This window comes from Hypanus sabinus, chromosome 30, assembly GCF_030144855.1.
Source record: "Hypanus sabinus isolate sHypSab1 chromosome 30, sHypSab1.hap1, whole genome shotgun sequence".
NCBI classification, from domain to species: domain Eukaryota; kingdom Metazoa; phylum Chordata; class Chondrichthyes; order Myliobatiformes; family Dasyatidae; genus Hypanus; species Hypanus sabinus.
The window spans coordinates 34,009,309-34,035,244 of record NC_082735.1 but is presented as its reverse complement, the minus strand read 5'-3'; the positions used below and the strand labels follow the sequence as shown (position 1 = coordinate 34,035,244).

Below are 25,936 nucleotides of genomic sequence, written 5' to 3'. Positions count from 1 at the left end.
GAGTGGGGGAGTGTGAGTGGGGGAGTGTGAGTGGGGGAGTGTGAGTGGGGGAGTGTGAGTGGGGGAGTGTGAGTGGGGGAGTGTGAGTGGGGGAGTGTGAGTGGGGGAGTGTGAGTGGGGGAGTGTGAGTGGGGGAGTGTGAGGGGCAGAGTGTGAGGGGCAGAGTGTGAGGGGCAGAGTGTGAGGGGCAGAGTGTGAGGGGCAGAGTGTGAGGGGCAGAGTGTGAGGGGCAGAGTGTGAGGGGCAGAGTGTGAGGGGCAGAGTGTGAGGGGCAGAGTGTGAGGGGCAGAGTGTGAGGGGCAGAGTGTGAGGGGGAGAGTGTGAGGGGGAGAGTGTGAGGGGGGAGTGTGAGGGGGAGAGTGTGAGGGGGAGAGTGTGAGGGGGAGAGTGTGAGGGGGAGAGTGTGAGGGGGAGAGTGTGAGGGGGAGAGTGAGTGGGGGAGAGTGAGTGGGGGAGAGTGAGTGGGGGAGAGTGAGTGGGGGAGAGTGAGTGGGGGAGAGTGAGTGGGGGAGAGTGAGTGGGGGAGAGTGAGTGGGGGAGAGTGAGTGGGGGAGAGTGAGTGGGGGAGAGTGAGTGGGGGAGAGTGAGTGGGGGAGTGTGAGTGGGGGAGTGTGAGTGGGGGAGTGTGAGTGGGGGAGTGTGAGTGGGGGAGTGTGAGTGGGGGAGTGTGAGTGGGGGAGTGTGAGTGGGGGAGTGTGAGTGGGGGAGAGTGAGTGGGGGAGAGTGTGAGGGGGAGAGTGAGTGGGGGAGTGTGAGTGGGGGAGTGTGAGTGGGGGAGTGTGAGTGGGGGAGTGTGAGTGGGGGAGTGTGAGTGGGGGAGTGTGAAGGGGAGAGTGTGAGGGGGAGAGTGTGAGGGGGAGAGTGTGAGGGGGAGAGTGTGAGGGGGAGAGTGTGAGGGGGAGAGTGTGAGGGGGAGAATGTGTGACGACAGCCCAGCTGCTCTGCTTTGTACCAGCTCACATGCTAGACTGATAGTGAAGCCTTGGATCCAAGGACTCATTTTGGTTCGGAATGTTGTTACCCGCGTCTACTGTTTGTGTGACATGTGTTTTTTTTTCCCTCTTTCTACGTGCATCTGGTGTTGGTCTTTATTTTTTTTAATTGGGTTTTTTTTCACAAGATCACAAGACAAAGGAGCAGAAGTAGGCCATTCGGCCCATCGAGTCTGCTCTGCCACTCCACCATGCTTTGTGCTGCCTGTAAGCAAACAAACTCAATGTGGTACAATTTATACATCCTTTGATAATAAATGTACTTTGAAACTTTCAAGTACAAATGCAGGCTTTAGGTGTTTCTCATCGTAGTTGAGCTATTTGATTAAGGTATTTGAAACCTGCCTGGCTGTGGCAGAGTAAACAGAAACAGTCCACTGCAGTGATTAAAGGTTTGAATCATGGGGACTCAGATGCAAGATTAAGAGAACTGAGGCTTTTAATAATAAGATTTGTATGGTGGTGGAATCCTGTCGAAGGTGGAAGAAATCATGGAGAAATCTCATTGCTATTGAATGTGGAGGACAGAAGGTAAAGACAAAGGGAATTTTAATCTTGACCTCTGTTAGGTGGGAGTGTGGGATACGGGGCAAATAAGACCAATGACTCCATTAATAATGATCAAGAGGAAGCCATGGTTATGGAAAAAGGATCTACCTGAGGCAACGTACACAAAATACTGGAGGAACTCTGCAGGTCTGGCAGCACGCGTGGCAATGAACGAAGAGCTGACGTTTTGGACCGAGACCCTTCTTCAGGACTGGAAAGGAAGGGGGAAGATGCCAGAATAGAATATAGTCCATATAGGAATCAGTGAGTGAAATGCCAGATTTGAGGAGGGGTGATGGGTGAAGCCAGGTGAGTCGGAACGGTAAAGGGCTGGAGATGAAGGAATCTGAGGGGAGAGGAAAGTGGACATATGAGAAAGGGAAGCAGGAGAGGACTCAGGGGGAGGTGATAGGCAGGTAGAGAAGAAGTAAGAGGCCAGAATGGGGAATAGAAAAAGAGGGAAGGGGTTGGGAATTTTTTGTTGGGAAGAAAAGTCAATATTCATGCCATCAGGTTAAAGGCTATATATAAGCTGTTGCTCCTTCACCCTGAGGGTGGCCTCATTGTGGCATAACAGGAGGCCATGGACCGCTTCAGTGTGTAAAGTTTCATCGTCAGAACAGCCATGATGGAGAGCAAGAAATGGGAGAATAGAATTCAGTCCTTATCGGAATCAATGTAATATCTGCCCACGTACCTTGTTTCTTCCTAACATCCAGTCAATGAAACTGACCTTGCAAGTGAAACAGTAATTCTGGTGCAAAACAGTCTTCTCTATACTGGAGAACACACAAAGAAATTAGTCAAGGCTTTGTGGAATGCCTCTGCTCAGTCCAAAGGTTGTGACCAAAGGTTTCATAAGACTGTCCCTTTAGTTTTCTATCTCAGCACTTCAGAGTCAGAATCAAGGTTAAAATCTTTGGAATATGCCATGAAATTTGTTGTTTTTGTGGCAGCAGTACAATGCAATACATAACAATAGAAAAAATATGAATTACCGTGTGTATGTGTGCGCACGTGCGCGCTTTATATAAATTAAGTAAGTAGTGCAAACACAGAAATAAAAAGTAGTGAACTAGTGTTCATGGGTTCAATTTCCATTCAGAAATCGGATGGCAGAGGGGAAGAAGCTGTTCCTGAATCATTGAGTCTGTGCCTTCTGGCTTCTGTACCTCCTTCCTGTTGGTAGCAATGAGAACAAGGCTTGACCTGGGTGATGAGGGCCCCTTAATGATGGAAGCCACCTTTCTGAGGCATCGGTCCTTGAAGATGTCCGGGATACTATGAAGGCTAGTGCTCATGATGGAGCTGACTAAGTCTACAACTTTCTGCAGCTTATTTCTGACCTGTGCAGCAATCCCCTCCCCCCCGCCCCCCATAATAGACAGTGATACAGCCAGTTGGATTGCTCTTCACCGTACATCTTCCTTCTTCTAGGTACTTCGCAGGTCTTGAAACAGAATATAGAATTCAACCATTTCAGGTTACTGGCATTTTCTGTTTGTGTTGGAATTGGCTTGCCCTGATGCAAGGTGATCCAGCTCATCACAGCTTTTCTCTCTCGAGTCTGCTGGGCATTTCCAATATTCACCCTCATTTCAAATTTCAACAACTGTTGTGTTCTGTCTCTCCCAGCTTATTCTATTTTTCATTCTACAACTGTTCCTGTTTATCTGCACACAAACACTTTTAATTCTCTGGTTCTAACAAAGAGTTGTTAATTTGAATAAGTTAACTCATGTTTTTCACAGAATGCTGCCCGACGTGTATTTTAGCAGCATTTTTTCAATGACATCTGCACAAACGGGTTGATCTGCACTGAGATGCCTCTGTTGTTTGTGGCTAAGTTGGCAGATGATAAAGGCTGAGGTGGAAGGGCAAGTAGTGTTCAGGGAGCAGGAAGTCTGCAGAAGGACTTGCATAGTTTACGAGAACGATCCTGGGAAGTGCACGAGGAGGCTGAATCTAGGCTTGTACTCTTTGGAGTTTAGAAGAATGAGGAGGAGGGCAATCTCACTGAAAACCATGAAATATTGAGAGGCCGAGCTAGAGAGGATAAGGAGTGGATGCTTCCTATGATGGGAGAATCTAGAACCAGAGGGCATAGCCTTCGAAGGACATCGCTTTAGAGCAGAGGTGAGGTAGTATTTCTTCAGCCAGAGAGTGGTGAATTGTGAAATTCATTGCCTCAGACAGCAGTGGAGGTCAACTCACTGGGTATATTTAAAGAGGACGTTGATAGGTTCTTGATTGGTAAGATGTCAAAGGTTACAGGGAGGAGACAGGAAAATGGGGTTCAGAGAGAAACAAATCAATCATGATTGAATGGCAGGGCAGACTGAATGGGCTGAATGGCCTAATTCTGTTCCTCTATCTTATAATGGTTTAAAAAATTAGGAAATATTTTATGATCGATACAGCTTTAGACCTAAGGTGCTGCACTATCACAGCTAGCATGACCACTGTCCCCTCTAAGCTGTGCAGGTGAATGACCACACAGTTACTGAAATGTTCCCGCACACATAGTCTTTGTTGCCACGCAACCAGAACTTTCTTATAAAATTATGTTAGCCTGTTGGGTTAAATATACCAGAGGGTTGGCACAGCAAGAACTATGCGTATGAATTTGCTGAGTGCATCAGTTTTGCGCTTCAGGAACAGATAATAGGAGAATTGCGGAAATCTGCTTTCTATACACTAATTGCTGTTGAAAAGACATTCCTGTACACAAAGCGTTAATTTTGTATTTTAAATTTTGAGTGGAAAATGAAACTTCTTGTATGACTGTGTTGGTAGTTATGTTGAAGCAGTACAAAAATGTATATCAAAAACAATCTTGATATTCAGATGATGACGTTTATGTCAGGCGGGACCAATATTATAGAAAAGTACAACACGAAAACAGGCTCTTTGGCCCATCTAGTCAGTGCTTGGAAAAAATAATAGTGTGGAGAAATAAAACATTTGTCTGATCAATATTGCATTACACACAGAGAAGATCAGAATTTAGATGACACATGGAATAAAAGTATCTATTATGTGGGGTGTAGAAACACTGCCACAACCAGTATATACAATGTCCAGCAGTTTGGTTAAAAAAGGAAAGCTAGAAGAATTAGCTAGTGTCACAGAATGTGATGTTTTTTCATTTAGATCACTAGATGAAGTCAGGTGACTGTCGAGACATTGAGCCACGTACTTCTTTAATGAAGAAATATGACATTTTGATCCAGTACGAGGGGTGATTGATATGTTTGTGGCCTAACATAGAAGGAGTCAATTTTAGAAAACCTAGCACATTTATTTTTCAACATAGTCCCCTCCTACATGTACACTCTTAGTTCAACGGTCGTGGAGCATACGAATCTTGGACCTCCAAAAGGTATCTACAGATGGGTGATTGATAAGTTTGTGGCCTGAGGTAGAAGGAGATGAGTTATTAACTTCAAACTTTCTGCATAATCACTCAAAGAGTTGACCTGCATGTGCATGTAACCAGAGCTGTATAACTCATCTCCTTCTACCTTAGACCACGAACGTATCAACCACTCCTCCTATTGCAAAAAGCAAGTTAATGAATGTAATGATCCAATTTGCAACTACAACCTGAAGATTTTGATCAATCCACCAAAATCGAGTAGTAATAACTGTCCTTAACAATGTCTTAGAAGATCTGGCATCACTTTGCAAATTCCTTCAGAAAAGCTGTTTGAATACAATTGAAGCCCTGCAGTATGCAGAAGCAATGATTAAAAAGTTATGGTCACAGTAACTTGGTGATACTGTTTATCGGAGTGTCAAAGTGAAAGATTTGCTTGCATTTACAAGTTCTGACATCGATACTGCACCAATTATTCGATTCATTCAATCTATTACAAGAGCAAGGATGTCCTTTTGCATTTGTACAGGGCCCTGGTGAGACCACACCTGGAATATTGTGTACAGTTTTGGTCTCCAGGTTTAAGGAAGGACATTCTGGCAATTGAGGAAGTGCAGCGTAGATTCACTAGGTTGATTCCTGGGATGGCAGGGCTGTCTTACGCAGAGAGATTGGAGAGATTGGGCTTGTACACGCTTGAATTGAGGAGATTGAGAGGGGATCTGATTGAAATGTTTAAGATAATTAAAGGATTTGATAGGATTGAGGCAGGAAATATGTTCCAGATGTTGGGAGAGTCCAGTACCAGAGGGCATGGATTGAGAATAAGAGGTCAGTTATTTAAAACAGAGTTGAGGAAGAGCTTCTTCTCCCAGAGAGTTGTGGAGGTGTGGAATGCACTGCCTCGGAAGACGGTGGAGGCCAATTCTCTGGATGCTTTCAAGAAGGAGCTAGATAGATATCTGATGGATAGGGGAATCAAGGAATATGGGGACAAGGCAGGGACTGGGTATTGATAGTGAATGATCAGCCATGATCTCAGAATGGTGGTGCAGACTCGAGGGGCCGAATGGTCTACTTCTGCACCTATTGTCTATTGTCTAAGTGTGTAATCATTTTGTTAATAGATTTCCTGATGATGAGTTAAGAGAATAGCAGGCTTTTGACCTTGTTGCTATTGAAAACACAACCAATTTTGAATTTGGGGTAAGTGTTGCCTCTATACTGTGATTTTGAATTTGTCTTTGCCAACTAAATTAAGGCTTGTTCAACTAAGACATTCACTGATTATGCTTGGAAACAAAGAATTTGAAGAACTATCCATTCTTGTTGACATCATTAGAACATTTCAAGCTTCTAGTGCTGACCTCAAACGTGGATTCCGTCTTATGATTTTCATCAGATGTAAATCCAGAAAAAGACTCCAAATGAAACACTTGTGTGATCGAATGAGGATTAAGATGTATCTTTCATAAGGATGTGAAATTAATCTGGACAGTGTTTAGACAATGGATTTGCAATAAAGGCAGACAAATAGAAGTTCACGAAACATGAAAGATTTTCTTTGTTGTACTGTATTTCATTTTACCTTTCCATTAATAAATAAAATCACAAATATGTGATTTCTCAAATTTCATCCTAAATATTCATAGTATGCCTATTTTTCAAAGAAAACACTTAAAGCGCCGTGCAGTTTGCAGGATGTGTAAAACATCCCTGCTCAGAGCAAAACTGTAAAAAATATTAGAGGGAACATGGAGATGACCCAGGTTTGATCACTATACACTGTGGAGTTGACACATTTATCATGTAATTGCATGGGTTTCCTCCAGAAGCCCCATTTCCTCCTATATCCCAGGGAGCTGCAGCTGGGCAGATTTGTTGGCCATTGTAAATTGTCCTTAATGTACAGCTAAGTTCAGTCTGGTGGTGGAGGGTGCAAGGAAGCAAGAGGGCAGGTTGTTTTGGAAAGATAAAGAGAACTGTAAAAGAACTCTGGGTACAACCTACGGAAAGCTACTTTAAGAGTGAAAAACAATTCCGATTGAGGTTAGAAACATAATTAGACACAGGGCAGTGCTGGCAGGGTTTTCAGGCCACTACTTCTTAGTTTGAAGCAAAACTTAACATCATGAGTGGCAGTGACGCTTCACTCCCAGATGAGCACACCTTTGATGCACACTTTAAAAGGGAGAATGAAACTACACCTGCGTGAATCCCTACAGCATCTGGTGACCCTGTGAGCTCTGTTTCAGAGGCTGACACGCCAGGCCCTGATGATATACCTGGCAGGGCACTGGAAACCTGTGCCAACCAACTGATGGGAGCTCTCAAGGATATCTCCAATCTCTCACTTCTATGGTCAGAGGTTCCCATCTGCCTCAAAAGGGCAACAATGATACCAATGCCCAAGAAGAACGGGGTGAGAAGCCTTAATGACCATTGTCCAGTAGCACGCAGATCTACTGTGTTGAAATGCTTTGAAAGGTTGGTCATAGCCCAAATTAACTCCTGCTTAAACAAGGACTTGGAATTGCTTCAATTTTCCTATAACGGATGCAATTACACTAGCTCTCCACTCAGCCTTGGATCACCTGAATGATAGTAATACCTATTTCAGAATGATCTTTATTGATTACAGCTCAGTGTTCAACAGAATCATACCCCCAGTTCTAATCAACAAGCTCCAAGCATGGGCCTCTGTACTCTGCTAAGCAATGAGTTCCTCACCTTCTTTTGTGGAAGACTAAAATTGGTGCAGATTGGAAATAACATCATCTCTTTGCACACTGGCGCGCCTCAGGGGTGTGTGTTTAGCTCACTACTCTACTCTCTCTACACACATGACTGTGTGGCTAGGCACAGCTCAAACACCTTCTAGAAATCTGTCAACGACACAAGGAGGTGTTCGTGACTGAGATAGATCAGCTGGCTTACTGGTATCACAGCAACAACCGTGCACTCAACATCATTAAAAGGATTGATTGTGGACTTCAGGAAAGAGAAATCGAGGGAACGCACAGCAGTCCCCATCGAGGGAGCCGAAGCAGAAAGGATGAGCAGTTTCATGTTACTGGGTGTTAACATTTCTGAAGATCTATCCTGGGCCCAACATATTGATACAATTACAAAGAAGGCATGATAGTGGCTATTTTTCATTAGGAGCTTGAGGAGATTGGGTACGTCACCAAAGACACACGCAAATTTCTACAGATGGCAACACTGAGTTGGTATGGAGGGGTCACTGCACATGTCTGCAGAAAGTTATAACCTCACCACTTCCGTCACTGGCACTAGCCTCCCAAGCATCGAGAACACCTTCAAAAGGGGAGGCTTCCAGAAGGTGCCATTCGTCATTGAGGGCCCCCATCACCCAGGACATGCCCTCTTCTCAGTTTTACCATCTGGGAGGTGGTACAGGAGCCCGAAGACACACACTCAATGATTTAGGGATGGTTTCTTCCCCTCTGCCATCAGTTTTCTAAATGTGCATTGAACCCATAAACACTACCTCACTCTTTTGTAATCTTCTCTCATTTTACACTATTTAATTGGAAAAAAATATACATACATACACACACACACACACACACACAAACACTTACTGCAATTTTTTTTACTATGTGTTGCAATGTACTACTGCCACAAAATAACAAATTTCAGGACATAAGTCAGTTTGATATTAAACCTGATTCTGAGAATAGGTAACATCGGAAAATTATTGAGGTAATGGGATTGCTCCGTGAGGCAGCATGGACTTCTCCAGCATCACATGGAATTTTGGGATTTCCCCCTACCATATTTCATTGGTTTTCTCAAACTATGTTATGCTTAAACTTGGAAAAAATTAGAAGCGTCATATATGATCCTTCTATTAAATTTGAAAAGACTTGGAGGCCACTTATTCGATATTATCATATGATGTAATTTGACCTTTTTCCAAACCTGTTTCTTTCTGTTTCTGATTATATATACATGTAGAGAGGACCAGAGTTGATGACACTTAAGTTCTTTTTCCTTTCTTAGATATTATGAACAGTCCATGCTTCTTTTTCTTTCTCTTTTTTTTAGTTAGTGGTTAGCTTGATAGAGTAGTTTTTTTTGTTTGGGGTGTATCATTTTTTTCCTTCTTTTTCTGTTTTTTTTCTTATTGTTATACCTAGTTTTCTTGCCTTGTATACATTATATTTGTATCATGTATGATTTTGGAAGACTTAATTCTCTTGTACCTATTGTTTATATATCCATCTATATTAACTTTTAATTTTGTAATCCCAATAATTATGTACCAATATTTGTTATCTTAATATGTTGGTATTAAAAAAATTGAAAAAGAAAGAAATTTGGGATTTATTTATTAGTTTGTTGACAAGCAGTGCAGATTAGGCCCTGCATGGAGGTGAGGGAGGAGTTGAGTACAATGTGACAATGGTCACTTGCAGGGATACAGGTTTCCCCCGCTTTCCGAAAGTAGAGCGTTCCTATGAAACCTTCCGTGAGCCGAAGTGGCGTAGAGCAAAGAAGCAATTACCATTAATTTATATGGGAAAGATTTTTCGGCGTTTCCAGACACAAAAAACAAACTACCAAATCATAAATAGCACATAAAACCTAAAATAACACTAACATATGGTAAAAGCAGTAAAGATATGATAAATACACAGCTGGTATAAAGTAGAAGTAATGTACGTACAGAGTAGTTTCACTTCCCAGAATCGGGAAGATTTAGCCAAAAACCGATTTGTAGAGAGAAAAAAAAATTGGCACGCACACGCATGCTCACACACCTGCCCGCGCAAGGCTTCACGGTCATGGTATCTTTCTTGGGGTAAACATGTTTAAAGCGGGCCCTACCCGCCACTTCTCGGACCTTAAGAGCGATGCTGCTCGGGGTGCGCACTGCCGCTCTAACAGCTTGCTGCAAGACAAACGCTGAACGCTATTTTCGCCTTTTGCCTTTTTTCGTAAAAGCAAAAATCCTCTTCGGATTTCTTTCGGTTAGCGGAAACAGGTAACATAGGTCTTTCGTAAAAGCCAAGTGGGGTAAGGCGAACTTTTGTAAAGCGGGGGACATCTGTATGCTTTTTCACCTATTACACTCAGTACCTCTAGCACTCATTCCTCATTGGCTATTTCATTTGCTTTAAAAATATGGCTCAATTCACTCAGTGTACATACTCCTGGGTGGCAGGGTGGTGCTACGTCTCCACCAAAGGAGGTGTAAAGCACTCCTTCCCTCCACTAGCCTACAGGTTCCACTTGGGTAAGGTGTAGCACCTGTTTCTCCCCCATTAATCTGTCCCTCTATGTAATTTGTCCCTCCCCAGTAATTTCCCTCTTGGCATATACAGTACTGTAATCAATGTATATAAGCTATGTTATGTATTTATTTGGTGGAACACAGCATGCCAAGCTAGTGTTCCACCAGCATTTTGTGTGTGTTGTTTGAATTTACAGCATCTCCAGATTTCCTCGTGTTCGCTCTTATGTATTTATTTATTTATTGCATTTTTAAAATATTTGTGTTCTTTATCTTAGCAGGCTTGGATATGCTGCATCAGATCTGAAGTAACAATTTACTTTGTCTTCCTTCATACTTGTGTACTGGAAATGACGTTAATCAAGCGTGAATCTTTAAAGGCATGCTCTTGTGGAAAATGAGTCACAACTAATTCAGACGCAGGGTAAAATGGTGAGAGTAGGAGTAATTACAATGCATTGGAGAATACGTTGCAACTGTTTACTTGTGAAGCCATATTAACAGTGACAAATGAGGTAAAATCCCAATTTCTAATGAGATGCAGTCAGTCGCAAGGTAAACACAGAGCCTATAAAAATAATTCACCCCCCCCCCCCGCAGAAGTTTTCATGTTTATTGTCTTACGACATTGAATCACAGTGGATTTAATTTGGCTTTTTTGACACTGATCAACAGAAAAAGACTCTTTCAGGTCAAAGCGAAAACAGATTCCCACAAATCACATTACAATAACAAGACGTACAAAAAAGCTGGATGAACTCAGCAGGTCGGGCAGCATCTGTTGAAAGAAGCAGTCAACATTTCAGGCCGAAACCCTTCGTCAGGACTAAAGAAGGAGGAGGCAGGGGCCCTATAAAGAAGGTGGCAAGAGGGTGGAAAATAGGACCCCGCCACTCAGGACATCTTTCCCTCTCTACCCCTCTCTGCTTTTGGAAGGGATCATTCCCTCCGCGACTGCCTGGTCCACATGTTCCTCCCCACAGATATCCCACCTGGCACTTATCCCTGCAAGGTCAAGTACTACACCTGTCCCTACACCTCATCTCTTACCACCATTCAGGGCCCCAAACAGTCCTTCCAGGTGAGGCAACACTTCACTTGTGAGTCTGTTGGGGTAATCTATTGCATCCGGTGCTCCCTCCTCTACATCGACGAGACCCAACGCAGATTGGGGGACCGCTTCGTTGAGCACCTCCCCTCCGTCTGCCACAACAGACAGGATCTCCCAGTTGCCACTCACTTCAACTCTCCTTCACATTCCCATTCGGTTATGTCCATACATGGCCTCCTCTACTGCCATGATGAGGCCAAACTTCGGTTGGAGGAAAAACATCTCATCTATCGTCTGGGTAGTCTCCAGCCCCTTGGTATGAACATCGAATTCTCCAACTTTCGGTAATTCCCTCCCTCTCCGTTCCCCATCCCACCTCTACTCTGTCTCCTCTTCTAGCTGCCTATCACCTCTCATGACTCTGCCTTCTTCCACTACCCATAGTGCTTTCCCCTTAGATTCCTTCTTCACCTCTCCAGCCTATCCCCTCCCTGCTTCCCCTCCCCCACCCCTTGATCTTTCCTCTGATTGGTTTTCCACCCTCCCCCCACCTTCTTTATAGGGCCCCTGCCCCCTCCTTCTTTAGTCCTGATGAAGGATTTCAACCCGAAATGTTGACTGCTTCTTTCAACGGATGCTGCCCGACCTGCTGAGTTCATCCAGCTTTTTTGTACGTCTTGATTTGACCACAGCATCTGCAGTGCACTTTGTGTTTACAATAACAGCCTCCCCTCCATGGGCTATGTCTATACTTATCTCTGCCTCATGAAAACAGTAGTATAATCAACGACCCCACACACCCCTTCTCCCATCATTCAGAAAATACAGAAGCTTGAAAGATTATACCACCAGTCCGAAGAACAGCTTCTGTTATCACACTCCCGTGTGATAAGATGGTGTCTTGACATCATCAACCTCAATATGACCTTACACTTCATTGTTTCCTGCGCTGCACTCTTCTGATAACTTCTGCATTTTATTCTGTATTGTTATTATTTTACCTTATTTTAGCTCAGTGCACTGTTAAAACAGTATGCAAGATGAGCTTCTCACTGTAAGACACACAAGGCACTCAGCAGGACAGGCAGCATCTATGGGAAAGAGTGAACAGTTGATATTTGGCCGAAACGCTTCATTAGGACTGGAAAAGAAGATGCGAAGTCAGAGTAAGAGGGTGGGGGCGAGGGGAGGAAGAAGTACAAGGTGGTAGGTGATGGGTGAAACCAGCTGAGGAGGAGAGGTGAAGTCAAGAGCTGGGAAGTTGATTGGTGAAAGAGATAAAGGGCTGGAGAAGGGGGAATCTGATAGGAGAGGACAGAAGACCTTGGAACAAAGGGAAGGGGGACGAGCAGCAGAGGAAGATGGTGGTCAGGTAAGGAGCTGAGGTGAGAGACAGAAACAGGAATGGGGAATGGGTGGGGGGGCAATTACAGGAAGTTCGAGAAATCAATGTTCATGCCATCAGGTTGGAGGCTACCCAGACAGAGTACAAGGTGTTGCTCCTGAGTGTGTGTTGTTGTTTGGATTTCCAGCATCTGCAGATTTCCTCGTGTTTGCGAAGCTTTTCACTGTACATATGACAATGATATACCAGTACCAAACCAATACAATAACCCTTGTAAATTCTTCAAAGCTTTCTGACTCTTACAGCCTTTCTGATAGTGAGATTTAGCGCCCCCCCCATATTAATTTCCTGAATAAAAAAACATCTCCTCAACTCCTCCCTAATTCTTCTACCAATTAATTTAAATCCAGGCCCCAAATTCGTGTCCTGCCTGATCAGGGGAAAAGGTCTGATTTGCTCATTGACATATACAATTTTACACACCTTGGTTAAAACACCAATAACATATACCGTTTATTCCAGTTAATCGGGACACATCAGGACCAGTACATTTTGGCCCAATTAAGCAACCATCCCAATTAGCCAAAGTTTCATGGAAATAATTAAAAACATATAAAAAGGACAAACTACCGTTTAACTGAATTATGCATTTAGAACATTACCAGTATTACTGCAGTACTATAAAACTGTATTAGTTCTTAATAGTTATTGACAGAGGAATTCAATCAATGGACGCTGCCGTGTTCTTTTGATTGACTGTAAATTAACAAGATCAGCACAGACACCTCGTGCAGATAATGGACTGCCTTCACACAATGCTTTCACTGACTGCATCCTCCACACCTTCATTTTCATTGTGACATTCAAGATGATTGTCAATGTCTTCAAATTCTTTGCAGCTCCTAACTTGTTGAATCACTGCATTTTCATTCCCACCCATTTCTGATATCTCTGCTTGAAGCCGCAGTGAGCAAATCAGTTCCGAATTGTCTTACTGTTTATTTCTTACCAATTATCAGTGACAAAAATCACTGCTTTTACAACACAAGCACATGGAACTGATGCCATTTAAAAACTGCTCACTCTAAGCAGGGTGAAACACTACTTGCGACAGACACTAGTTAGAAACTTCAGCAACTGTCCCAGTCCCAATTAAGCAGCAAAACGTCCCAAATAAATGAAGGGAATCTCAGCTATTTTATCAATTTGATTTTGTTCTTGTCCCAAATAAACAACCGCTCTGATTAACTGATGGCACAATAAACCGAATCCACTGCATCACAAAAAGCAAGCATCCTAATGCAAGTCACCAAGTCACTGAAATCTCTCTCAACCTTTACCTTTTGTTTTCTCCCTCAGAGTATCTTAACCCAACATACTATTTTCCCTTTGGTTCCAGATCCCAGGAGATTTTATTAATCTAAATTGGAGGTTCCTAAACTTTTTTATGCCATGTGCCCCTACCATTAACCGAGGGGACCGTGGACATCAGGATGGTCCAGATGTACTGTATCAAATGAGCTACTGTCAATGTCATTAGCAGCAGCTTGGTTTGCAGTGGCTACTGTGTTTTTCTACAAGTGACTCCATTTTAAAACTAGTGGTTGTAAAGACATGGGGTCATAGAAAAGTACAGTGCAGAAATAGGCCCTTCAGCCCATCTAGTCTGTGCTGAACAATTTAAGCTGCCTATCTCCATCGACCCACACCAGGACCGTAGCCCACCATACCCTTACCAATCTTGTATCTATCCAAATTTCCCTTAAACATTGAGATCGAGCTCGCATGCACCACTTTCACTGGCAGCTTGTTCCACACTCTCATGATTCTTTGAGTGAAGAAGTTTCCCCTCATGTTCCCCTTAAACTTTTCACCTTTCACCCGAAACTCATGGCCTCTCGTTGTGGTCCTACCCAACCTCAGTGGAAAAAGCCTGTTTGCATTGACCCTACCTATACCTCTCATAATTTTGTATATCTCTATCAAATCTCCCCTCAATCTTCTACATTGTGAAATATGTAAAATATAAATACAAATGCAAGTTTTCCTTTCCAGCCATCTTCACTAACTGAGACTCAACTGAAATGAGAATTGTGTGTAAAATATCAACAACTCAAGGCACCAACAGAGAATGTAGATGTCGATTCTATCAATAGTCTATTAACTTCTGAAGCAAGCAGATCATTTGTCTGTACTCCTGTCAAAATGCCACAAAAACAAACAGAAGCAGGTAGAAGTACTCACAGATCAAGTGCCGTACTGTGCGAAAGCCTCACACACGTAGTGAGGGTGCCTAAGGCTTTTGCACGAAACTGTATGTGTCAACATGGAGTGGGGAATGAGTTTGTAAACCTGGCAGGAGCAAAGGATGCTGGAAATAGCGAGAGTGGAGGGGTGTGGGGCAGGTGGCAGAGGAGGAGTGCCAGGGGCAGGGACTGGCATGGGTGCAGACACACCCAGCCCTGAGACACCAGGCAAGGTCATTTGATTCCAAACAATCGGTTTACTGATCATCACAGAATGTCTCTCTGGTACTTCCCACTCCCTCCCCTTCTCCCAACCATGATTCCCCTCTCCCTGCCCCCTTCCCATTCTCAGCTCACAATACAGACCCATGTCAGAATCAGGTTAAAAAGCTGATTCTTACATGTCATGGAATTTGTTCCTGTGTTTGGTATGGCAGCAATACAGTGCAATGCATACAATTACTACAGTACTGTGCGAAAGTCTTAGGCACCTCAGCTACACATACATGCCGTAGACTCGTGCACAGTACCGTAGACTGTAACATCAAAACATACCGTTTGCATCATCGTTTGCGATGTGCTGGAGAAGCCCACAAGTCACCACTCTTCGAGTGCCAAAGCAGCGTGCCCACGACTTACTAACCCCAACCTGCACACCTTATTGTGGAACGTGGGAGGAAACTGAAGCACCCGGAGGAAACCCACGCAGTCACGGGAAGAACACGCAACCTCCTTAAAGACAGCAGTGCAAACTGAAACCCAATCATATTAATTTATTGAGATACAGCGTGGAATAGGCCATGTTGGCCCTTCGGCAATCCCCCTATATTTAATCTGAGCCGAATCACGGGACAATTTACAATGACCAATTAACCTACCAACCGATACATCTTTGGACTGTGGAAGGAAACCGGAGCACCTGGAGGAAACTCATGCGGTCATGGGGAGAACGTGCAAACTCCTTACAGGCAGTGACGGGAATTGAACCTGGGTCGCTGGTTCTGTAAAGCTACTAGCGTTAGTACTGAATTAGTGCTGGAAAGATGTGCTGTGTCTGAGAGAGTGGAAGGGGTGAGAAACAACATCTAAAAATGAAAAGTTGATTCTTACATTGCCACCTTCCTACCCCTCCAGCATTCTGAAGGGACCGTTCTATTTGGTTTACTTTCACCTTTACCTCCAGAGGGGCAAAGACAAAGCTGGAAGTTTCCACCTCACTGCTTCAACAGCCTGTATTCAATCCTGGACACTAGTACAAATATCCCAAAGACTGGTCTCAGCCCTAAACGTTGACTATCCATTCACTTCATAGATGTTGTCTGACCTGCTGAGTTCCTCCACCATTTTGTTTGCTGCTTAGTGCTAATATATTATTGTGACTGGAAGTGCTGTAATAACACATACACGACGTGTGTGGCAGGGGTGGGGGGTGCGCTATGGCAGAGTAGCGGTTAATGCAATGCTCTTACAGCTCAGGGTGTTCCAGAGTTTGCAGTTCAATTCTGGCACCGCCTGTAAGGAGTTTGTACGTTCTCTCTGTGACTGTGTGGGCTCCTCCCATGGTGCAAAGACAACCTGATTAGTAGGTTAATTGGAGAGTGTGAGTGATCCTGTGATTAGGCTGGGGTTAAACAGTTAGACAGCTGATTGGGCCGGAAGGGCCTGTTCCGTACTGAGCTGAGTTCTGCATCTTGATCCCAGCTGAATGACAATTAAACTTGAACTTTGTATTTCTCTACGCCCTCTGGTTTCCTCACATATTCTAGTTTAATTCAGGCAGTTTGAATACTCCTTCCCCTTCCTCCTTGTTCTGCAGTCTTCCTTTCTAGTCCTGATGAAAGGTCGCGGCCAGAAACGTTGCCTGTTTGTTAATTTCCACAGATGCTGCATGAACCTGCTGGGTTCCTCCAGCATGAGACAATTGCAGAATCTCTTGCGTTTATGCTAATTGGTGGGTTGATTGGACATTGTAAATTCCCTATCACGTAAGTGGGTGGTGCAATCTTTTCTTGTTCAGGGGATTGGAGTTGATGGGGAAGTTGATGGGAATGCAGGCAGATTGACCTCAAGCAAAAATAGAGAGGCAAGTAGAATTACTCGATAAGCTAACACAGAATCAATGAGCCCAAAGACCTCCTCCTGTGTCATAAGAAAGTGCCATCTGATGAAGCTGCACTTCTACAAAATTAGCTTACTGCCTTTGGTTTGTATCATTCTTACACTGGAGAAATCAAATGTAGAATGGGTTACTGCTTTGCAGAATCCCACCAGTGAATCTGCAAGGGTGACATTGCATTTAGTTAACAATCTCGTTAATTCTCTGCTTCATTCCGACTGTGACCTCCACCTTCAACCTCATGCACTGTTCTAATGTTCTCAAGGACTGGATGTGTGTTTGGCTGTTGGTGGACCAAACAGTGAATTTAACAATTTTAGTCACTACTCCTTCCCCCTCCCCTCTACCCTGACACCACCCCCAACTCCGACACAGGTGTCCTTTTCCTAACGTTCCAAATTGTTTCTTTTTTGACTTCTGTCTCTAGTTACTGTTTCTTTTAAGTAAGTGTTACCTCGACAATTTTGGTCTGCACCTGATGGCAAAGAACCCTCAGTTCCCTCCTCTGCAACTTTTGTTTTGTCATTTTTCCCATTGTGTCAAAGGGTCATAGAATTATAGAAAAGTACAATACAGAAACAGGCCCTTCGGTCCATCTACACCATGCCAAACCATTTAAACTGTCTACTCCCATCAAACTGCATCAGGACCATCCCTGTACCTACTCAAACGATCCTGTACTCAATACTTTGATTTACGAAGGCCAATCTGCTAAAAGCTTTCCTTATGACCTTATCTACCTCTGACTCCACTGTCAATGAACTGTGGACCTGTCTTCTCAGATCCCTTTGTTCTATCGCACTCCCCAGTGCCCAACCATTCACTGCGTAAGACCTACCTTGATGGGTTCTCCTGAAGTGCAACACACTGCACTTGTCTGTGTGAAATTCCATCGCCAATTTTCCAGCCGGTCCAGATTTCGCTGTAAGCTATGCTAGTCTTCCTCACTCTCCACTACATCCCATATCTTGGTGTCATCTACAAATTTGCTGATCCAGTTCACCACATTATCATCCAGATCATTGATATAGATGACAAACAATGGACAAATAATGGACCAAGCACCGATCCCTGCGGCACTCCACCAGTCACAGGCCTCCAGTCAGAGAAGCAACCTTCTGCTACCACTCTCTGGCTTCTCCCACAAAGCCAATGTCTAATCCAATTTATAACCTCACCTTGAATGCCAGGTGACTATAAAACTGGTTAAACACAAAGCCATGCCGACTATTCCCAATTAGCCCTTGTCTCTCCAAATACACATTTATCCAGTCCCTTAGAGTACTTCTCTCCCCCTCCCCCCCCAATGATGTCAGGCTCATTGTAACCTCCTGGTTTATTTTTAGAGCCTTTTTTAACAGCAGAACAACATTGGCTATCCTCCAGTTCTCTGGAACTTCACCTTCACTAAGGATGATTTAAATATCTCTGCAAGGGTGCCAGCAATTTCTTCACAAGCCTCCTGGAGGGTCTGAGGGAACACCTTGTCAGGACCTGGGGATCCATTAACCCTAATTTGCCTCAAGACAGTAAACACCTCCTCCTTTGTAATCTGTATAGGGTCCATGAAGTTGATGCTGCTTTGCCTCACTTCTATAGACTCTGTTTTCATCTCCTAAGTAAATACAGATGCAAAAAATTTCATCTGAGACCTCTCCCATGTTTTTTAGCTCCACACATGGATAACCATTCTGAACTTCCAGAGGACCAATTTTGTCCTTTGCAATCCTTTTGTTCTTAACACATCTGTAGAATCGCTTAGGGCTCTCTTTCACCTTGTCTGTTAAGGCAATCTCATGCCTTCTTTCAGCCTTTCTGATTTATTTAAGTGTTCCCTTGCATTTCTTGTACTCCATATGCACCTCATTTGTTCCTAGCTGCCTATATCTGCCATGCAACTTTTTTTCTTAACCAGGGCCTGAATATCTCTCAAAAGCAAAGGTTCTCTGAACCTGTTATCTTCACCTTTTATTCTAACAGGTACATACAAGCTTTGTGCTCTCAAAATTTCCACTCTGGAAGGCCTCCTGCTTTCCAAGAATACTTTTGCTCGAAGGCAGCCTGTCCCAATTCACAGTTGCCAGATCCTTTCTGATACCATCAAAACTGGGCTTTCTCCAATTTCGAATCTTAATCCAAAGGATCAGAGCTATCTTTTTGCATATTTACTTTGAAACTAATGGCATTATGATCATTAGATGCAAAGAGTTCCCCTACACAAACTTCTGTCACCTGCCCTGCCTCATTCCTGAACAGCAGACCTTGAGGAGACTTCAAGGTACTGGTTAACATTTTGTCAGAGGTTGTGTTTTCTGCAGATATGAATTATGGGGGAAATTCTCTCCAAATCCCATTCTCTTCGGCCAATGCCACTTGTGTGGGACACTTTGCTATTTATGTTAGAAATAAGATCAGCTAAAAACTTTGAATTTAACCATCACAGAATGTTTTAATTCCTGAACAAAAATAGACCTACATCTAGACTGCCTCACGTGCTGGAAAAATATTGAGAGAGAGGTTACTGGTTCACAGCCATCCCACTGCACAACCAAGTTGTCACACAACATACAATCTTCAGATGTTACCTACCAATTAACTCAAAGCTCAACAGCAGACATTGCAGGCACACATTGCTTAGAATCACTAAAAATAAACCCTAAATTAACCACATCCACAATACAAGTAAAAGGTACACAGGAAAATTGTTGAAAGGTTTTAAGACATTTAGAAAAGAAACTGCCGGGGATGGAGACTTGCAAAGAATGAACACGGGGCCAGTGTATAATCACCTGACATGGAGCAGGCTACACAATTGTTCCCCTAATCATCATTGAAAGCAATCTCTACAGGAATATGTACATGTTTGATTGTATCTGCATCCATACACAGGAGTGCATCATATACACAGAGTACTGTGCAAAAGTCTTCCGGCGCTTGGATAAATACATGGAGCTTAGAAAAATAGAGGGCTATGGGTAACCTTAGGTAATTTCTAAGCAAGTACACGTTCAGCACAGCATTGTGGGCTGAAGGACCTGTATTGTGCTGTAGGTTTTCTATGAGGGCCGATAATATAAAGCAGGATACTAAACATTTTTCAGATATATAAAGAGGAAAAGGGAGGTGAGAGAGAGAGTTGAAATTGGACCACTGGAAAATGATGCTGGTGAGGTACTGATGGTGGACAAAGAAATGGCAGATGATCTTAATAGTTATTTTGCATCAGTATTCACTGTGGAAGACACCAGTAGTGTGCCAGGTTTGTGAGTGCCACTGCTATTACAAAGGAAAAAGTGCTAGGCAAACTGAAAGATCTTAAGGTGGATAAGTCACCTGGACCAGGTGGATTACTTACAAAGTCCTGAAGAGAGGTTGCTGAAGAGATAGACAATAGACAATTGGTGCAGAAGTAGACCATTCGGCCCTTCGAGCATGCACCACCATTCTGAGATCATAGCTGATCATCTACCATCAATACCTGGTTCCTGCCTTGTCCCCATATCCCTTGATTCCCCTATCATAGATCATAGATAACAGATGATCTTTCAAGAAACACTTGATTCTGGCATGGTCCCAGTGGACTGAAAGATTGCAAGTGTCATTCCATGCTTTAAGAAGGAAGGAAGGCAAAAGAAAGGAAATTATAGGCCAGTTAGCCTAACTTCAGTGGTTAGGAAAGTGTTGGAGTTTATTATTAAGGATGAGGTTTTGGGGTAGCTGAAGACTACTGATAAAATAAATCAAAGTCAGCATGGTTTCTGTTGAGGGAAATCTTGCCTGACTAATCTGTTAAGAGTTCTTCAAGGCAGTAACAAGTAGGGTGGACAAAGGAGAGGCAGTAGATGTCACTTACTTGGATTTTCAAAAGGCATTTGATAAGGTGCCATACGAGGTTGCTTAATAAGATAAAAATCCTACAGCATTAAGGGAAAGATACTGGCATGGATACAGGAATGGCTGACAGGCAGGAGGCAGCAAGTGAGAATAAAAGGGGCCTTTTCTGGTTGACTGCCGGTGACTAGTGGTGTTCCTCAGGGGTCAGTATTGGGACCACTACTTTTCACATTGTTTATCAATGATTTGGATAATGGAATTGATGGCTTTGAGGCAAAGTTTGTGGATGATATGAAGATAGATGGAGGGGTACATAATGCTGAGGAAGCAATGCAATTTCAGCAGGACTTTGACAAATTGGAAGATTGGGCAAAAAAGTGGCAGATGAAATAGTGTTGGGAAATGTACAAAAACAACAGTGCAGATTATTATCTAAATGTGGAGAAATTCAAACATCAGAGGTGCAGAGGGACTTGGAAGTCCTCGTTCAAGACTCCCATAAGGTTAATTTACAGATTGGGTCTGCAGTAAAGAAGGCAAATCCAATGTTGGCATTTATTTCAAGGGGAATAGAATATAAAATAAAAGTAAAGAGATAATGCTGAGCCTTTATAAGACACTAGTCAGGCTGCACTTGAGTATTGTCAACAGTTTTGGGTCCATATCTCAGAAAGCATGTGTTGTCAGTGGAGAGAGTCCAGAGGAGGTTCACAAGGAAGATCCCAGGAATGAAAGGTTTAACATATGAGGAGTATTTGGCAAGCTTTGCGTCTGTATTCACTGGAATTTAGTAGAATGCGTGGGCATCTTACTGAAACCTATCAAATGCTGAAAAGATTAGATAAGGTGGATATGAAGAGAATGTTTCCTTTTATGGGGGTACCCAGAACTCGAGGGCACAGCCTCAAAATTGAAGGGCAACCTTTTAGAACAGGGGTACGGAGGAATTATTTTTAGCCAGAGACTAGTTTCCCGATCTGTCAGGGCATCAAAAGATATGGCAAGACGGCAGGTGTATGGGGTTGAACTGGATCCACAGTGGAAAGGGGGAGCAGACTCGATGGATAAATGGCCCAATTCTGCGAGAGACAGAGACAGAGAGAAAGAAAGATAAAGTAGACAGAGATTGAGATACAGTTTTAATATCACTGGCATATGCCATGGAATTTGATAATTTTGTGGTAGCAGTACAATGCAATACATAAAAATAGAGACAGATATATTATATATATATATAGATACTATCAGAGCGAGCTATTCAAGTACAGAGTGATTTGTTCGTTTGTTTTATCGACTACACAAAAGCATTTGATAAAGTGAAGCACAATAAGTTATTTGAAATATTACAGAAAACTCTAGATCTAGATTCGAAAGACTTCCGCCTAATCAGAAATCTGTACTGGGAACAAAGTGCCGCTGTAAGAATAAATGGAGAAGTGAGTCAGTTTACGAAAATCAAGAGAGACATTAGACAAGGGATTGTTTTCTCCCCAGGTTTGTGTAGTGAAACAATATTACAAATAGATAAGAGACATATTGGAAATAGGTGAAAATAATCGGTTTTCACTGATTATTGCGGTGAAAACATCAATAATTTCAGATATGTGGATGACACTGAGTTAATTGCAAGTACGGAGGAAGAACTACAAAACTTAATTGATATAGTTGTTGAAGAAAGTGCAAAAATGGGTCTATCAATTGCAAAAAGACGGAATGTATGGTGATATCCAAAAAGGAGAATCCTATCTGCAGGCTGAAAATAACCAGGGAAGACATAAAACAAGTACAGAACCTTTGCTACTTAGGAAGCTGGTGTGACGTCAGATGGCCGGTGCGACATGGACATCAAAAGAAGAATAGGGATGGCAAAACACACCTTTATGAGAATGAAGAGTATACTAGGCATGACAACCCGCCTCAGAGTACTGAAATGTTACGTTTATCCAGTTATGTTATATGGCTCAGAATGCTGGACAATATCTAGTAACATGAGGAAACGAATTGAAGCAGCAGAGATGTGGTTTTTGAGGAGGATGCAAAGAATATCATGGACGAAACAAATATCTAACGCGGATGTCATGAACGGAGCAAGCACAAAAAGAGAAATAATGTATGAGATCATGAAAAGACAACTTAACTTCATTGGACATGTGATTAGGAAAGAGGAATTAGAATGCACAGTAATTATGGGAAAGATTGAAGAGAAGAAAGCAAGAGCTATATATATAGTGCTAACAATTTCCAGGAATTAGGTGTGAGCAGCAACAGCTTTTCCTGTCCAGCCTTAATACAGGCGTCCTATAGCAAAGAGACAAGACTTTTCCCAGAGAAATGGTCACATTTCGGGAGGTCTCCAGACCCTTTTGGAGTGGAGACCTCCTTTCCAACTGGACATTAGTCTTCTAATATAATCCTCTGCTTTCAAGATTTCTAAATCAATAAACTGTTTATTTAATCAACTCTTCTAATATTTGTAAATCTGTGCCCTTGTAGTGTGACTTCAATACTGTAATTTCTTTTGGGATCAATAAAGTAGATATCTAACTGAATTTCAATTCCTCAGTTATCAAGAAACAGTTCCAAATTACTAGTTTATAACCCTAAAGCCTTAATTTACTTCAACCTACATCTTGCTTAGAATTTGTCTGTGTGTGTGGGGGGGAGGGGGGCAGCTGTAAGTCTGTTAGTTGTGTGTTTAGAAATAGGAGAAAAGGATGGATTGCGGGTTTACCATCTGTAAAAGGAAAACATGATGGCCTCTGAGAATTTTCCTCAAGCTGCGACACGAATCAGCCTTTGCTTGTTTTGGCCTGCAGCCTTTTGCACTTTTTAAAATCTAAAATCCTTTCTGGGTGGTAAAGCACTCTACGGCGAAACATCGTTGCACACCCCCTCCGTTAATAAGGGGAAATAACACTTCACTGATAAGGAATTAGGTTCACCCTAAAGGCAGAACAGTTCTGAACCTTACATAAACATACTAATTTAGTTCCTACTTTTACCAGCAAAGCTTTTCCTGCTTCCCATCTTAACAAAGGGCCTTGTTTTAAACCCCCACCCCCACAGAAACATCCGAATTTAAAAGCTGCCTGAGTCATCGGCACTCAGTAACTAACATTAGTCGCGTGTAGTGATTATGTCGATAAGGAGCGGTGCTTCGTCCTAGCAACTTAATCAGCCCGGTGCCTGGCTCCGAGCAATTTAACCAGCCATCAGAGATCAAGGTGCAAACCCAAAGTCGACTCACTCAAAACGAAGTATTATCCAAACGAAGAATAACAGAACCTGCATATCACTGCGGGGAGAGCACGGTCTGGGTGACAGACGGGCTTCGACATTTTATTTGCTGGGTAGTCATGATTATCTGGTCAAGTCCACAGTGTCCCTTCTCTAACTGCGCCCTGGACTACAAACTTTACTGGACGGCATCCACTCAAAAACTTTAATCTGTCTGGCAGCCGACAGAGCATCTTACTAACGGGGGCCAGCTGTTAATCAGAACTTCGGGTTTAAAGTTGCACTCCGAATCAAATTTAATTCTATCGGTAGGGAATGGTTCAAATGCGTCTATGCGCGACTAACTAGGCACGATGTAATAGTAGAGGATTGTTAAGGTGGTGTTAATAATTATATACCTGACAAATACATCCTCACCCTTTTCTCATTGAAGATGTTGGTTACCCACGCCCCCTCCGGACCCCACTCTACCTTCCCACCTCTCCCTCTCCCGTGTCACTCACCCAGTTTCATTAAGGAGGCTAATAAGATCCACAGGGCCACCACGAACTGGGGACGGATATGTTCATAGTCAACGGTAACGACGGGAAAGGCCTTAGTTTTATTGCTGGAGACTCGCGCCGTCCTGGCAGAATCGTGGCAATCGGGGATTAAGGTGCCGAATGCCGAGACGCCGGCTGACGAGCTCAGCGCGGCCAGCACCACAAGGCTGGACAGGAGCCGCAGCCGGCAGAGGCGGAACGGTACCACAACCATGGTCACTGCAGCCACAATCCTAATGAGAACCGGAGACCCTGCACCGGCTGCGAAGGCGGCAGCACCGCCTCAATCTCGCCCAGAGTGCCACCTGCTGTCGGGGAGGATCCACCTCCAAGTGACACCTCGAGCGATCCCTGGTGCCCAGCCACCCTTGGGTGCAGCGAGCTCTTGCTGACCAGCGAAACTGCAGGTTCTTCCATGAATGGGGCAAGAGTTGGAGGAGATTGGGTTTGTCAAATAAAACACTCGAAAATTTCTACACACACACAAAATGCCGGTGGAACGCAGGTCCTCACGAAGGGTCTCGGCCGGAAACGTCGACAGAGCTTCTCCCTATCGATGCTGCCTGGCCTGCTGTGTTCCACCAGCATTTTGTGTGTGTTGTTTGAATTTCCAGCATCTGCAGATTTCCTCGTGTTTGCACTCGAAAACTTCTTTCTGGCTGCATCACCGTCTCATATAGGCAGAAACTTGTAAAATTAGTCAGCTCCATCATGCCTCTTCAGCATTCAGGGGAACTTCAAGGAGCGACGCCTCAGAAAGACAGCGTCCATTATAAAGGACCCCCACCTCCTAGGATATGCCCTCTTCTCATTTTTACCATCAGGAAGGAGATACAGAAGCCTCTCAGCGATTCAGGAACAGCTTCTTCCTTTCTGCCATCCGATTCCTAAATGGACATTGAAGCTTTGGACACTACCTCACTTTTTTTTTTAATATACAGTATTTCTGTTTTTGCATATTTTTAAAAACCTATCCAATAAATGTAATTGATGTACTTGTTTATTATGTTTTATTTTATTTTATATTATTTTTTTCTCTCTCTGCTACAAATTAAGTTACTAAGTTAACAAATTTCATGCCACATGCCAGTGATAATAAACCTGATTCTGACATATATATACTGTATTTGATGTAATTCAGTTTTCTATATTTATTTATCAAATATTGCATTGTACTGCTGCTGCAAAGTTAACAAATTTCACAACATATGCCAGTGATACTAAACCTGGTACCAACATATCAATGTAGTTATAAAGAAGGCAAGATAGTGGCTATAGTTTATTAGGAGTTTGGAGAGATTTGGTATGTTAATAAATACACTCAGAAACTTCTATAGTTGTACTGTGGAGAGCATTCTGACAGGCTGCATCACTGTCTGGTATGG

At 43.2% G+C, this 25,936-nt stretch overlaps 1 protein-coding gene across 2 annotated transcripts in view; it reads right to left on the bottom strand.

The window, feature by feature from the left end:
- The window catches only part of slc9a1a (solute carrier family 9 member A1a), a 60,185-nt gene extending 34,835 nt beyond the window's left edge, over positions 1-25,350 (bottom strand). The window contains exon 1 of one of the 2 annotated variants that reach the window (XM_059954656.1): positions 24,513-25,350. In XM_059954656.1, coding sequence (XP_059810639.1) covers positions 24,513-24,765 — 253 coding nt within the window. In that variant the 5' untranslated portion in view covers positions 24,766-25,350. Of the gene's footprint in view, positions 1-1,649; positions 2,884-24,512 lie in introns of those variants that run through there. The other variant, XM_059954657.1, reaches the window with a different exon arrangement.
- Between the last annotated feature and the right edge of the window lie 586 nt (positions 25,351-25,936).